The 15654-nt window shown below is 38.4% G+C and overlaps 1 protein-coding gene across 1 annotated transcript in view; it reads right to left on the bottom strand.

The window, feature by feature from the left end:
• Positions 1–3682: 3682 nt before the first annotated feature.
• ctnna1 (catenin (cadherin-associated protein), alpha 1) overlaps positions 3683–15654 on the bottom strand; it is a 79195-nt gene continuing 67223 nt past the window's right edge. The window contains exons 17-18 of the mRNA XM_068325311.1: positions 6137–6271; positions 3683–5473 (exon numbers count right to left, since the gene is read on the bottom strand). Of these exons, the coding sequence (XP_068181412.1) occupies positions 5183–5473; positions 6137–6271 (426 nt within the window). The 3' untranslated portion in view covers positions 3683–5182. The remainder of the gene's footprint in view (positions 5474–6136; positions 6272–15654) is intronic.

Genomic DNA, 15654 nt, shown 5'->3' with positions numbered 1-15654 from the left:
TTTGTCCAGGTTTTTATCTGATATAAATTTATATCAGATGATAACACCACCTGGAATTGGTTTTCACAATCACTTCAAATGATTTAAAATTAAAAAAATCTATTTCACAACACAAAGGTCTTAATGTGATTACTCAGCAATAAGAGCTGTGCTTCATGTACTGCTGAATTTCTTCTTTTCTTGGCTCGTCATTGGCAGACTCACTCCTATAAAGAACACTGGTCCTAAGACTCAGCAGTCACAGTAAAAATGTCTTGACCAGCCAACAGGGAAGGATTTTTACATTTTATTAGATGAGCAGGGGAGAGTGAAAGCCCCGTGGCTCATCACTAATTAGGCCTCTACGAAGAAAAGATAAATACATTTTCCCAAAGGACAATACTTCCATCAAACATTATAAGTGGGATACTGTGGCACCGTAAACCAGACACTGGCAGACCAATATACAATTCAGAACCTGACAACAATTACCAAATTTCCTGCTGGCCCTTAGGTAATTAACATTCTCCTAAATTCCCAGCTCTCAGTCTGGAGCTGAAAGGGACTTGTAGAATATTTTTCCCCCAGACTGCTACTGGCAAAAGAAATTATTAATGTGAGGATGTCATTATTAATGATCCCTTGGAAAGGTTAAACCCATAAGGTCAAGGGACCTAAAGACCTTCAAAAGGGATTAAATTCAACTCATTTACAGTTTCTGCTTACCACTGGTGTCACATAGACTAAGAAGCAGCTGAAAGTCCAGTGTTGTAATGGAACCAGCAGCATGTGTTTATTGCCAGTACTCTCTCACAGTTTTTTTTGGCAAATCCTCCAGAAGCTAATCTATACCTCTGTTTATGTAGAGTATACTGTAGGAGCCCATATCAGCCCATCTCACTCCTCCCGAAACAATCACTCCTTTTCCTTCTTCATCCAAGGTCCTCTAATTTTAAAATAATGTGAATCTCTGCCAAAAGAAAAAGTCTTCACTGATGAATCTGTCACACTTGATCTCTGGGATTGATAAAACTTCATCTCAGCAGTTTGACACAGCATAACACGAATGGGGACATGGAGGAAAGAGGACAAACTGGAACCAGCCACTGGATTAGGTTAGCTCTACTAACAACTAGTCTTAACAAATTTGGGTAACTTCAGGACTACAGTAATCATGTACAGTAAGACCATTACACAGTCATTACAGATCAGAAGTCTTAGCAGAATGTTATCCTATTTCTTCTTGATGGGTATTTTAATTATATGTGTGGCTACACATTTGTATGATGGCATCAGCAAAATTAAACACTTTTGTTTCTCTGCTGACTGCTGCTAGATTCAAAGTCATCTCATGTGTAAGTAAATAATTTGGAAAACATTCTGCATTAGAATATCTGTGAGTTTATTAGAGTATACTGTATATTAATACTGTATATAGTACTGTACTACTTTCAAGCCCCAAGGGAAAAGATCCTCCCTTTTTGTGTGAATTAAGAGTCTATGTATAAGTAAGCTCAATATCACAAAATCCTTGTCATTACATGTCACCACTGATGGTCTTGACAATAAAATCTCCTGCGGACACATTTATCGCCTTCATCCCACAATAGTACAAAGCAGTCAGACTGATCTTAAAGAGGTGCAATAACAACAGAGACAAACAAAGAAAATATTGGTATGCCTCAGTAGCAGCTGACTTGGTTCACAGATGAAAGGAAGTTTGGGTCATGGCAACGTAATGTGACTGCAACATCTCAAATTTAATAAAACACATATTTACATTATACTTGAGACCTACTCCTGCACTAATGACAGGGCAGTTATAATATAAGCCTCTTCCTGCACTTGCCAATTGTTGCTTTTGACTGATTACGTATTCAACTGTCACATTTGTCTAAAGTGACTGTTTACTTTGGTACTTAATAAAAGCTGAAGACCACTCTACCGTCTTTAGCTACAAGATAGACCCTAACGAGTCCTCCCCATGCTAATGCTTCCTCTTCTGCTTCAGTCAACACAGAGCATAGAAACACAAACTAATGTTTGTTTTAATAAAATATGACTTCAATGAATACATCAGTAGATTATAGGTCTAGCATTCAATATTTTTACTTCCTGCAGTTAGAGAAATATTGACTTAAGGACTTGCTCAGATAAAATCCTCAAGGTAGTACCACCTCATGCATTTCTGAGAGCACAAAAATTTCTGAAGTTTTCCATTTATTCCTTACACTTGAGAAATGCGCGTAAGCAGTGTCCTGATGTGGACCTCTACCATAGATGAATGTAAGAAAATGGATACTAATATTCCCTGAGAAAGCACATACGCTAAACAATGTATACGTAAGCATAAGAATTTCAAATTTAAACCAAAATTTTGTGATTTCTTTGGATTCTAGCCAGTTTTTAGTTTGTGAGGAGGAAATAAGGCCAGGCTTTTCCACGAATATTGTAGATTGATAACCCTTTATTGGTGCTATAATGTACAAACCAGAGTACAATGCACCACAGAATGAGATGTGTAAACAAAAATGTGCATGCTACCACTGGACTGTGAGATCTATGTTAACACAACATGCAAAATCACACAACACTAATGATGCCAGCAATAAAAACAAAAGCATATTTCACTGACCACTGAAGGCGCAGAGGGCTGCCAGTAAATGTTAAATCACCTGGGCATCATCCAGATTGCAGTCATTAGTGATCTAAGAGGTAATGTTTCTCCCAAAGGTCAGCTGGACCCCCGGCTATGCGACGAGCTGGTCCTTATGTGTCAACATGGCTTATTGATGTTAGGAGAAAAGGTTATTACAAGTTTAAAGGACAACTTGTAAAAAAATTGGATGTGTTGATAGAAACTTGATCTGTGTGAGTTTAAGGTCACGGAGCAGCATTTCTTGCACGTGCGTATTAGTTACTTCAGCCAGGGTCAGTCCTGAGGAGATGAACTCTCAGCCGAACAGACCTTAGGTTCAAAATTTTGTTTGTCTAATGCAGTTTCCTAGCACCCAAAAGTTAAAAAGGAGAAATCAATCTTGTTCCACGACTTACTCCACAAATTCATTTCTTGGGCATGACTAACCTCCTCTCATCTCACTTTGATTTTTCTGCAGCTTAACACAGAGTTGTTTTCATTCGTTCAAGTTTGACGAAATGTGTTACTTGCAGGCTAAACACAACATAGGACACCGTGACAGCACTGAACATATACTTGTCTAACATCTCTACAAGGTGTACGCCTTGGGTGAATGTTTCATCTTTTGTCCAAGTTTTTATCTTTCTACTACTTAACAGTGATCTTGTGAGATTGTAGGTTCTGGTTCACAGTTCACTATTAGGTGAGAGAGTGGTGCCATGGTTCAGGGAAGGGGGGGTTGGACTGATTCTACCGCTTTCCCTGTCAGACAAAATTAAGAGGCTATCTTGGTGTCCTCTGAATAAAAACTCAAGTGTCATAACTACAAAAACAAAACCAGGGTGGTCATTCTGAATACTTTTACATGTCATTGTACACTCTCTTCACAGGCTGATGAATTAAAAACCTAAGTGTGTATACGGTAAAACCTACTTCAATTTTGAAAATATTTAACTAACCAAGTCCTTGGGATATATACCAACAACATTTATACAGAATAACTTTGAGGTAAGGTAGATGAACTCTGCTGAAGACTGTAAAACAAGGTAAAGAAATAAAACACACTCAATTTAATTGTTTATTAGGATAAAGGCGGCACACAAATACAAGAAACATGTGCACTGTTAAGTCAGCTTTCAAATACAAAAAATCCACAGCAAAGTAGTTTGATATCACTCAAGATTCAAATCCAAACTACAATAAAGCTGGAAATGCTTGATTCTATAGAAAAGAAAAAAGATAAAAATCCACCTGTCCAAATCCTGCTACAGTCTACGGATGTCAAATGAACAAGGCTAAGATCAGCCCCAGGACCAATGCAGCGGGATTTCAAAGCTTTGCTGCACACCAATGCACCGCTATACAGGAGCACACTATGTATAGCTGGAAAACAACCTGAAAAAAACAAACTAATTACTGGTATAAATCACAGTTATCTGAAGCATAAAAACCTATCTCCTTTAATTTTTAATGCTCCAAAAACCTAAAATAATTTCTAGTTTCTCATTCTCATGTGCGAGGCATCAAATGTTGATTAGTGCTCAAGCTCAAGCACAAAGGAATCCAAACAATAGGAATCTTAGTAAGTGAAATTCCCTTCTCTCTTCTCACCCCATAAGGAATAGAGTGAAAACACATTTATTTCTCAGTTTGGACACAATCTCAGATAGTGGAAGTGTTTGGTCTCATTGACAGTAAATAAAACTTGTCAGCTTTACAGACCCGACTGAGGGATCAAGCCTTATTTGCCAAGACTAACCAGATCTGTGTGGCATGATACAGAAAACAGTCATGCAGTCAAACATAAGGCTGGAAAGAATTCTTTATCACCTTTGGCTTGCTGCATTACGTGAAAAATAATTTAAAAAACATCAAGAAATTTACAAGACGGCTAAATTTGACATTTACCAGTCCAAATGTTAAGGGAGGCATAATATAGTCTCTAAAGTCAGTTTGAAGCGTATTGTAAGTGTTCATAGTGGAATAACAATATATGTAAAACATGACAAAAATGTAGGCACCCATGGAAATGACATCACTTTGGTTCTTTAAAGCTGAACCATAACATACTAAAGTTAGCCCAGCACATCCAAAAGAACTTTACTTATTGCTTCAGTTAAAACAAGGCAGTTGAAAGATTGCATAGTTGATATTTGCGGTCCAGGTGGTATGTAGCCATAATCTAACTTTATAGTAGAAAACGCCAGAGTTCTCTCAGTATTACAGTAAGTCTGGTAAGAATACAAAACAGTCAAAATCCTTTTGGAATTTATTTTTAGAATATCAGCAAAATCCACTCCCTTTCCTCCCACGGACAGGAAAAGAAAATGTACAAAATGTTTTCCCTGTTTCCCCTCTAATTTGAGACAGTTAATGCTTCAGATTAGAGCTAATATGAATTTGTAGAATAGAAACAAGGCAGTGTAGAAATACATCATGAATTAAACAGGCAAGACATCAATGTAGATATTGAAAAAAAATAATAAACCCTTTACTTTTGGACAAAATCACGAGCTCTATCTATATATTAATTGGTCGATATCTTGCGCCCTCTTCAATGAACACCTAGATGCTATCCATGGCCTTAAACTCACTCAAAGCCTGCACAGGGTTGATATGCTTTTTCTGAGAGGACCTCTTGACTCTGTTGGTTTGGCCGTCATCCTGCTTCTCTCTCTTCACCAGAGGCTTCTTCTCAGGAGCTTTCATCCTCCAGGAGATTGCTGGCATGTTGAGGGCCTCCATGCCTTTGCTCTTCTGGTATTTGGTAGATGCAACATATGAGGCTTTGACGGTGGACACAACAGTGTTCATCAGGTTCTTTGCAGCCTGAATAAGTGACATAGCGCTGTCCAACTGCATTGATGGAGACAGGAGAGAGAATACCAGATAGTTTGATGTCGACAAAAATAAATGTAATTTCCCTTCAGAATTGGGGTCCACAAATGAATAGTTTTAGACAAATGCTCATTTTAGCTCAACAGAAAGCCAGAGAAGTTAGTCACTTGCCCCACTCAGAGGGAACTAATTTTAATTAATTTTACTGGTGACTCAGTGGTTAATGAACACTAACAAGGTTTTGTAAATGTTGCTCCTGCAGTGTTGTCTTTGGTAGACAAGGAAATGCAACACCTGATAAAAAGTTGTCTTTTCTGGCAGTGATGTTTCTGAAATCCATTTAATAGATATAAAATAAAAGCTGCATTTCAGCAACAAAAAAGATTCATAAAGTAATTACAACCAAGATCTTTTGTCAGTAATATAAATACTCTGAATTCTTTGGGTCAACGCCAAATAATATAATAAAAAGCAACCAATGTATTCTCTTGACTTAATTTGCTTTGTCAGGGGTAATTGGTGGTACCCTGTGGAGACCTCAAAGGACAAAAATGCAGTTCTATTTACATTAATATCTTACCAAAGGACACTGCTCTGTGACTTTGAAGGTACTGTGGGGCTCTTAAGCATAATGAATGTAAATAGTGCATGGATCCAAGGTTAAAATGACATCAAACTTACCCCGGAGACGACCAGCTCCCCTCCAAGGTTTTGCACCTCAGCTTTGACTTTGCTGCAGATGTTGAGCTGGTGGCAGTACAGGGCGATGCGCTGCAGGTAGGCCAGCAGGTCCTGTTTGCAGGTAGAGTCTGGGCACTGCAAGAGAGAACAACAGCATCTGTCAACTGATGTGTAAATCAGCATGTATATGAACAGTTCTAATAATACCTGCTAGCAGGTTGAATGATCAATCACTCCTCTCGTTAGCTGGCACTTAGCGAATATTGAACAGAGAATATTTATATGATTTTACAGATGCAATGATCTCACACTTTATCAAGATGAGTAAGCAGCATAATGGCAGGTAAGGTAGACACCCCCATGGAATGTACTCAGAGTCAAAATAACAAATGCACTCCCACAACCTGTGAGACTGATAACTCATCTTCAGAGGGTTACGAAGGACAAAGTCATACAAATTGCAATTTCTATTAAGAGGCTAACTTGGTGGTCCATCTTCTTTAAGGTGGTCATGGTCTAGAGAAGTCTTCCTGGAAACAAACATGCTTCCTCTAGCATTTCCAAAGGAGTCTGTTAGTTAATAACGGATGCTTTACATTTAAATCAGAATGCACTGCTCATTCAAAACCAATGCTGTCTCTCTATGATGTGCAAAAATGAACATGAAACTAATATATTGGTGGGTATTCAAAAAATATTAGAAGCAGCTGGTAACGTGTAGCTGAAGCATTAGCATCATCTCTCAGCCTTTGAGCTGAGTACTTGTAGACTCACCCAATAACAATACACAGGGAGTGAGATCACACTACAGGTCAAAAACTTGAACAGGTCAGATGACGTCCTCTGACTCTTTCCTCCCCTGTGTCATTGATATAAAACAACCTGCACATGTTTTTGCACTTTGTCTGCATTCACACAAAATCCAGAACTTTTGCTTCTCCTTGAGTGGCTCTGCTGAGGTGTGGACTTCTTTTATGCGTTAAAAAGAAGCTGCATTGAAACAATAACAAATATTTTTATTATATACTATATATCAGCTGTGCTGACTTTAAGTGAAGGGAAAAGGCAGGAGGGACGTAATACCAATCTTTTAACTGATGGGCTCTCTGCAGGACATTGCTAGTAAGTCCAGAACAAGAAATTCCAGCAAGTTTGGGTAAACAACATAAACATGGCTGTAAGTGGATAAAAAACAAGAGTAGATACCACTCAGTAATGTCACTACAACTGTTATAAAGAACTAATACACGAAAGAAAGAAATAATGGTCCTGGCTTTTTTATATGTAAAACCCTTTTGGCTGCTGACAACAGAATGGGACTCTTGAGTGCATTCACTCAACGGAATCGCAGAGGCATGCAGCCGCACAATTGTGCTCATTCATATAAAGCATCCATCAGATCAATAACAAAACAAGGACATGTCCTTCCACTCTAATTAAAGAAACTCTTCATATGCATGAACAGAAAACTAAAGGTAAGAAAAACAAAACACAAGTAAACACTAATGTCTTTTGCTTTTGAAAGCCTCCCAGATGTCGTTTGACTATTACAGTGACAAAGTTCTACACCATCTACTCCAGATTAATAGGAAGATAGACCGAGAATGGAAATGTAAGAGGTGACATTTTATTAAGGAATGTTATATGCAAGGGGAGGCGAGGGGAAGCACTGAAGGGGATGATCACACAGAAGAGTTTATACATGGCTGAGAGAATGGAGAAAATGGGGGAGGGAGGGAGTTAAAAGTGAGGAAATAAGGAGAGGAAAAAAAAGTAGTTGGAGAAAAGGCGTTGATGACGAGTGAGCCAGAGGGGGAACAGTGGAGGAGTACATAAGGGGGAGGAATCCAACTGGGGGAATCGTACGTAGACAGGGGGATTCAACTGTAGCTGGGAGGTTGTGTGTGTGTGTGTGTGTGTGTGTGTGTGCGTGCATGCGTGTGTCTGTGTGTGTGCGTGCGTGCACGTGCCTGTGCATACACACATGCTATAAGCAAAGACCTTCAATGAGGCTAAATGCAGCAGCCATGCTAATGAGAACTTGGGGATGTATTCAGATGTCTGAGAGCAGGGCACTGTGAAAGCATCACTTGTGTTCATACTCGGCTCAGCTGCTGGCTTCACTTAGGAAGCACTCAGGAAATTCTGAGGCTGGTCTGACTGTAACACATGAATAAGTTGCAGAAAGACAAAAAATTTAGCAATGCAAACAGTGTGACCTGATGTTTTAGAGACTTAATCATCTACGCTCACTGGGTAACATTAATGTTTCTGGAAACCACATTGAGTCAAGTAAAGATCAAGACACAATGGCTCTCCCCCTTAATACTAAATTGCATCAGTTATACATAAACAAATTGTTCAATCTATGCATGGATTTATCTGTTTGAGTTTGTGTAAATCACATCAACTCAAACTATTAACAATTTAATTTCCATTTTACGTGACAAAATTTGAATGGGAATGAAAGGGAAAGTGATGCCCTGTCCTACGGAGTGATGACATTGTTTAATTGTGATTTGAAGAACTGGAATAAATCATTGTATTATTTTTTTAATCTCCATTTTTTCCTGAATAATGCTGTAAAACATTCCTTGTCTTTTCACATGCTGTGTGGTCAGTTGTGAACTTTGACAGTTGACCTTGATTGGTTAGCTCCTATTGAGAAATGGCTGAACAGGAAAGAAGGCACTGGAGACTCCATTACCCAACCTTGGATATTGTTTCAAGGCAAACACACAGTAAAGGTGAGTAACCTTTTCTTTTCTAAATACAAAAAAAAAGAAGAAGCTAGCAGTACATGAACAAATGTCAGTGATTCATGTGAATTTGATCAAGCCTTCTCACTGCTGACTTTAAAGGGATGTTTTTCCTTTAATGATATTATGTGATACTGGTGTGTCCATAGCCCGTGTATTATGAGCAGAGGCTAAAGGTACAGTCAGTCAGTACAGTTTAATTATATAGAATACATATTTAATTCACGCATGATACACCAGTAAAATGTACTTAAGGCATTTTTGGAGAAACATTGGCTGGATTTGTTATTACATTTTCCCATTGCTCCAATTAACACTGATTGTAGGGGGAGCTCTTTCCAGGGTGCTACAACGTACTTTGCTGCTAGTCAAAAAAAAACCTCGAAGCCAAACCTTCTGCTACTCTTCCTTACTGCAACATAATGATTTTTATTTAGTGTACATAATACACCGAGTATGATAAACTATCTCATACAATGCCAGTGGGGAAAAAAATAAACTACCTGCTACTAATTTCCACATAAAGGTAAAATAGCAATATTAAACTAGGATCAAAGGGTAGAGGATTATTATTCTAATTTGCTAATGGATTCTAAGTAACAATGTGACTTTTAGTGTATTCCATATTTGTGCAAGATGTCACACACCCGAGTTTTACGTGTGCACAACTCTTTATTGAAGCCTACTAGAAAATAGGAAAAATATGTATAAACTTGACAATTCACATCCCACAGAGTGAAAAATGGACAGAAATATAATAAAACTAACAAAGCCTGATGTAAAACAAAAGAATTTTACCATTCTACGTGTTGGGTAATGTCCATCATATGAATGAGGATCAGGAAGGTCATATCCCATTATGGGAAATGCCATGCAGTTTTACAGAATTCATTATGCAGAGAAAGAAAAAGGCACAGCTCCTGTACTAGCGCTGCCCAGCACTGACATTTCAGGACACATCACCCAAAGGAAATTCCAATTTCCAATATTCACTGACACGGCAGCATTCTAATGTAGTGCTGCCAGCAAACTGTCGGGGAGTGTCATAGGGCAGTGAACACAACAATCTTTTCTGATATGCTTTGCTAATCAGTCCCTTTCTGTCAGGAGAAAATTGATACTCCCAGTGTTCAATGTTTATTTCTTTAGTGTTGATTTCTTTAATTCAATGTTTTTATCTTTTCCTCTATACTAAAACCTTTTATAGAGACAAAGTATAAGAAAAGTTGTTGCTGAAACTATACAGATTATTATACTGATTAACTATTCACTATAAATCATCCCATATCATAACATATTGACAGCAGAATCTGTTCTCCTGCCAAAGACAAAAGACAAACTCTAGCAAACATAAAGTTAGTTTAGACAAGCTTCACTGTGGTGTGGCAGCTAGAGCTTTATTACTCAAAAGAGAAGGTCACAAACAAACAAATCAAAACCTTACATCCAAATGCAACATTTTAGATCGGTCAGCCTGATTCTCAACGTGGCATTACTCCTCTGACATACAAAACATTTATCAGGGGGAAGAAGAACGAAGAATAAATCAATACAATTGTTTATCTGTTTGTGTGGCAGAGGATTTAAGGTAACTGTACATAATCTGAGAAAGGACCTTCAGGACGAGAAACCATGAACATTAATCTGACATTACACCAAAAAATCTGCCATGGAGGTTGCACAGATCCAGAGATATACAGTATTTTCTGCACTAAAAGGTGCACTGGAGGACACACCTTTAATTAATTGCTTATTTTATAATTTATCTCAAATATAAGGCGCATGTAATAAAAACAATTTAAAAGACTTTAAAAACTAGTGGCTGTAGTTGCGATATCCGTCCACTAGTTAGAGCATTCATGACTGTGAGTACCTTTAATCAACTGTGATCAGCCCCTATTATGTCAAAGAGGCCGTTATGAGCCTCATCAATGCAACCTGATCACTTGATCACTTTGCCATCTTAGAAAGAAGTCAACACACGTGGGTTTTACCCTTAGCTGGTGAGATTTACTCATAAAAGAACTACAAAATACTGTAGTACAAATTTGTATAAAAAACTTAGTCAAATTAGATTTTATTTCTATAGCTATCAGTGACGTGTGGTGAGGTTCACAGAGGTAAGAGCCAGACAAAGTGGTGTATTTGCCACTCTGTCTGGTAAAATACGCCATATTAAAAAAACTGATATTAAAAACTGGTTAAATTCATTACAAGGGGACCACTCAGTTTGAACAGGGTGGATTATTTCCTGATCTGAAGTTTGAAACATATTTACACTCCGACATTCGTCTTTGTTTATTAATTATTGTTTCAATCGATCAGTAGTCCAGTCGGACATGAGGTGCAGCTATTTGCTGCTGTGTGTCCTAAACAATTTTTAACCAGTTTTTCATGTCAAGCTGCTAATTTACTGGCAAATGCGACGCTCTGTTTTACTCAGAACTGACTTTAACGTCGGTGTCTCACCGTGAATCTCACAGCACTTCGCTGCAGACAGAATACACAAGCCTAAATGCCCCCCCCCACACACACACACACACATACACACACACACACATCAACTACTACAATCAATTGCAGCACACCAGACACCTTTGTCTAGCAGTGACTCAGCAAAGGCTGGAAGTTCCGCTTTGAGGGTCTTTCATTCACCTTTATGCCAGTTTCTCCGTGTGTTTCCACAAACTAATAGAATGGGCGGTCACTAGATACAGCACTGACACTCGACAATGGCATTTTTTAGACCAATTAAGTTTAAAGTGGGTTATTTCTGGCGCTACAATAGTTGGGAAATACTGAGATCAGTCAGTCAAACTTCATTAATAGAATTGTTGAAAATTCCCTATGTTTTGATACGTTATCGTAGCCAGGCACCGGTGCTCTCCGCGGGCTGCTCTGCTTCTGCCGTCAGACAGCAGGTCAGTGAGTGCCGGCACTTGGGCGACGCCCCTTGACTACCGTTGTTAGGGGGCGTAGTACAGCCAGTGTCTCGTTAGGATGCTCTCCGGTGGCGTAGTGCAACATGACTGCTGGCCAGACTGACGGCTTTCTTTTCAGCGATTGTATTTTTAACCAATATTAATATTAATCCACATATAAGGCGCATCGGATTATAAAACGCACTGCGGGTTTATGAGAAAATTATAGGCTTTTTGGTGTGCCATATAGTGCGGAAAATACTGTAAATTACAATGAACTGAAACCCATTAGCAAAAACTGACTGACATATCTGGGGTAGTTTGAGAACATACCAAAAACAAAGCACAAAGAATCATTCTGGTACTTAAGGTGAAAACTGAAATAATAGGTAAGCTGGAGGCTAAATGATAGTAATAGTGTGATTTTTTTTCCTGATCAATGGGGGGGGAAAGTAATACATCCACTGGATGACGGTTAACTCCTGTACACCTCAAAATGGTGGCAACATAAAATAACAGTAGCTCCAAAAATAAAGGACACAACCCTAGAAATAGGAGAAATCAAATGTTATTCATAATTCTGGTTAGCTTTAAACATTTAAAATACACCCGGGGAGAAGATAATTACAGGCATGTATCCACAGGGGAAAATTTACCTCTCATCCCAAAACACCTAGGTTGAAATTAGAATCAAGCAGCCCCTCTATGGTAAGTTAACCTGGCACTTCAAACAATGTATTAAAATACTTAAAATTTAATCGAAGAAGAGGGAAAAGAGGAAACTACCCATACTCCTCTGGAATAAAAGTCAAGAAATCCATCATTAATTATTCCCTGCAGGGTTGAGACAGCTATAACTACATTTCCCACTCTGAATTTTTTAAAAATCTTTATTTCACTTGTGCCCTTCTCGCCATGCAGACAGCTCACACACTGGCCAGATATGTAATGGCCTTATCCCTATGGTACGCACTGCATGAATATGATATTGTGTTTATTGTCAGAAATCTAGAAGGCACATTCTAACAAAACCAATTAGTTAAGTACACCACGAGTGTATACAACAGGTGGTGAATAAAATGGTCACACGATTGAAAAGTCAAGGAAGAACAATACTTCAAACCACTGATGGAAGCGGGAAAAAATATTTGAAAAATCTCTTCATAAAGCTGAGTGTATTACCATTTTCCATGTGCAACCTTATTAATGGGCCTGACCGTTAATGTGCTGTAGATTAGATTTTGCCCGTCTGTTACCGATTTTGTTACTCGATTGCTAAATATACATCTGCCATAGACTACCGCATCAGTCAAGATCCATTCCAAACTGAGCGATGATAGCCAGATTTCCTGTCCTTATTGCATCTGCTAAAGAGATTCTCCACATTTGGTAGGGCAAATTTAATCACACTGTCACTTGGGAGTGTTAATGTGACATTGAAGCAGACTGGGAGTTTTAGTATGACAGGAGAAAATCAAGCTGGGGACAAGCCAAAATGATGCTCTAAAAAGGTAACCACAGGGACCAATTAAATGGCCTTCATCAACTTTTAATGTTAAGGCTGCACTTGTCAGTCTGGTGGATTTGAGAGCAAAAGTGATATCATGGCTGCTACAGCTTAGGAAGGTACAAATAGGGGTGTTAAATCATCAACAATTTAAAATTATTTGGCTAAAACCTACTTTTGAGTCTGTTAAAATCTCATTACTACATGTCATGACTTGTAGAAAAATCATAGTATTAAAAGATGTGGACAGAGTGGTAAAACATGATTGTACTATAAGATATGTTGTGGAAAAGATGACAACAAAAATTACTGTAAAATCAACAATATCAAAATCCAGAACAATATGTCCGGGGCTTGGGCATGACAACTTTGAAACACTTTCAATGGAAAAATCACAACTGTTCATTGCCGTTATTAGAAGAGTAGTTTAGTGAAGCTAGATAAAAACTTTTTTATATGTCAAATATTTATTAGAAATTAATCATTGGCGTTTCAGAGCTTCTGTGTTTGAAATAGGGCTGTCACGATTAGACTATTAAAATCGTCGACAACTAATTTAATAGTTGACGCCTCGTTTTGTTTTGTTTTGTTTTTAATCTTTGTTTTTCTCTCAAAACTGCTGCGGCACCTCCTCGGCCGCGCCTGCCTTTCTGTCTTTGACACACCTGTGCAGTAGAGGTAATCGGGGCCAGCCGTGATGTCACTGGAAGTTATACCAGAGGGGCTCTGGTGTCATGGCTACCCGGCGGCACCAGAGCTCAAAAGTGTGGGAGCATTTTACGAAAACAAAAGAGAAAAGTGTGCAATGCAATATCTGCAAAACAGAAGTTGCCTTCCACGGCAGCACAACTGCGATGTTCGCGCACCTGAAAAGGAAGCAGGTTGTGGCAACGATGAAGAGGGACCGTCGTCTCGGTCAGCTAACTGGGTAGTTAGTGGCTAATATTAGCGTAAACAGAGCTAACTTACCACTTACTCATATAGCTGTAAACGTTAACATTAGCGATGGCGATTTGATTCATTAGCTGCCCTTAGCACACATATTTCATATGTTTTCTGTAACGCTACAACAGTGATATGTTTGAATAGGAAATGTGGTAACGCTAATGTTTTCTAACGTGATGTTTCAGGTGCTAAAAAAGTAGGTTCTACTTCAATGGACGGCTTTGTTACAAAGCCAGCTACATGCACACCTCAGCAAGCAAACGTCCTGACCGAGTCCATACTGAACATGTTGGTGACGGACAGCATCGGAGCGGATTTTCTCTGCAGCAGGGAACATCTTCTCTCCAAAGAGAGCAAGCCTTTCTCCAAGACATGTAGAAATGCTAACTTTCCTGGCTATGAACAAGACCCTTGTGCAGTTTGGGATTGCATAGAGTCAGAGTGTAGTAAAGTTGAATACAGTTGTGTGCACTGAGCACCAAAATGCACTTTTGTTATATTTGAGTCAGCGAGACCAAAATTGTAATAATTCCTTAGTTACAGGTGCCTACCTCATTGTTGCTATGTTTGATGCCAAAGACAAATTAAGGAAAGAAAAAAACTAAAAAATAAACCTGAAGTATTTATTTTTGTGTTGTTTAGGCAAGGGCCTGTTCCTTATTTTACTCAGCTGTTTGCACTTTATGTTACGCAGTTAAATGTTTGTTGCTACAAGCATATTTCATTAAAGGTTTAATGAACTATCATCTTAATTGTCTTTATTTTTAGTTAGCATATGCCTTAAACACTTAAAGCTGAAAAGTATTGATGGTTATATAAGAGCAGCTTCATGCTGGTGTGATAAGCTGTATGTTTTACCTTCAATCTACGTATGATCTGATTAGTCGACTAATCGAAAAAATAATCGGTGATTTGTCGACTATCAAAATAATCGTTTGTGGCAGCCCTAGTTTGAAACATTGGAAATCTGGCTGTGACCCAGAACAGATGAAGAGGGTCAAGTGCAATAAGCCTGCACTTTACAGAATTGAGTAGAACAGTCACGTTATTCTACTACAATTATATACAGTATAGTGTATTTATATATTTCATGTAAAAAGAACCTTATTTGTGGGAACATCTTCCAATGAACTGAAATCTAGCATTGTGCAAAAAATGCATTTACTGAGTCATCCTCTCCTTTGTTTTAGGTCGTTCTGCATAGTCAGTATTGGCTCTTGCCTAAAAAAATCATCCCTAAACAGCAGAGGTGGACTTTGTCATCAGCTGTCCTCTACATACAATGCATGTTGTTTTGGGTTACCAAATCTCATTTGTATAAATGTTATTTATTGATAACATAATAATGAAGTAATTCCTGAGATGTTATCATACTGTGAAAATCTT

Source organism: Antennarius striatus, chromosome 10, assembly GCF_040054535.1.
Source record: "Antennarius striatus isolate MH-2024 chromosome 10, ASM4005453v1, whole genome shotgun sequence".
NCBI classification, from domain to species: domain Eukaryota; kingdom Metazoa; phylum Chordata; class Actinopteri; order Lophiiformes; family Antennariidae; genus Antennarius; species Antennarius striatus.
This window is presented reverse-complemented; position numbering and strand designations above follow the sequence as displayed.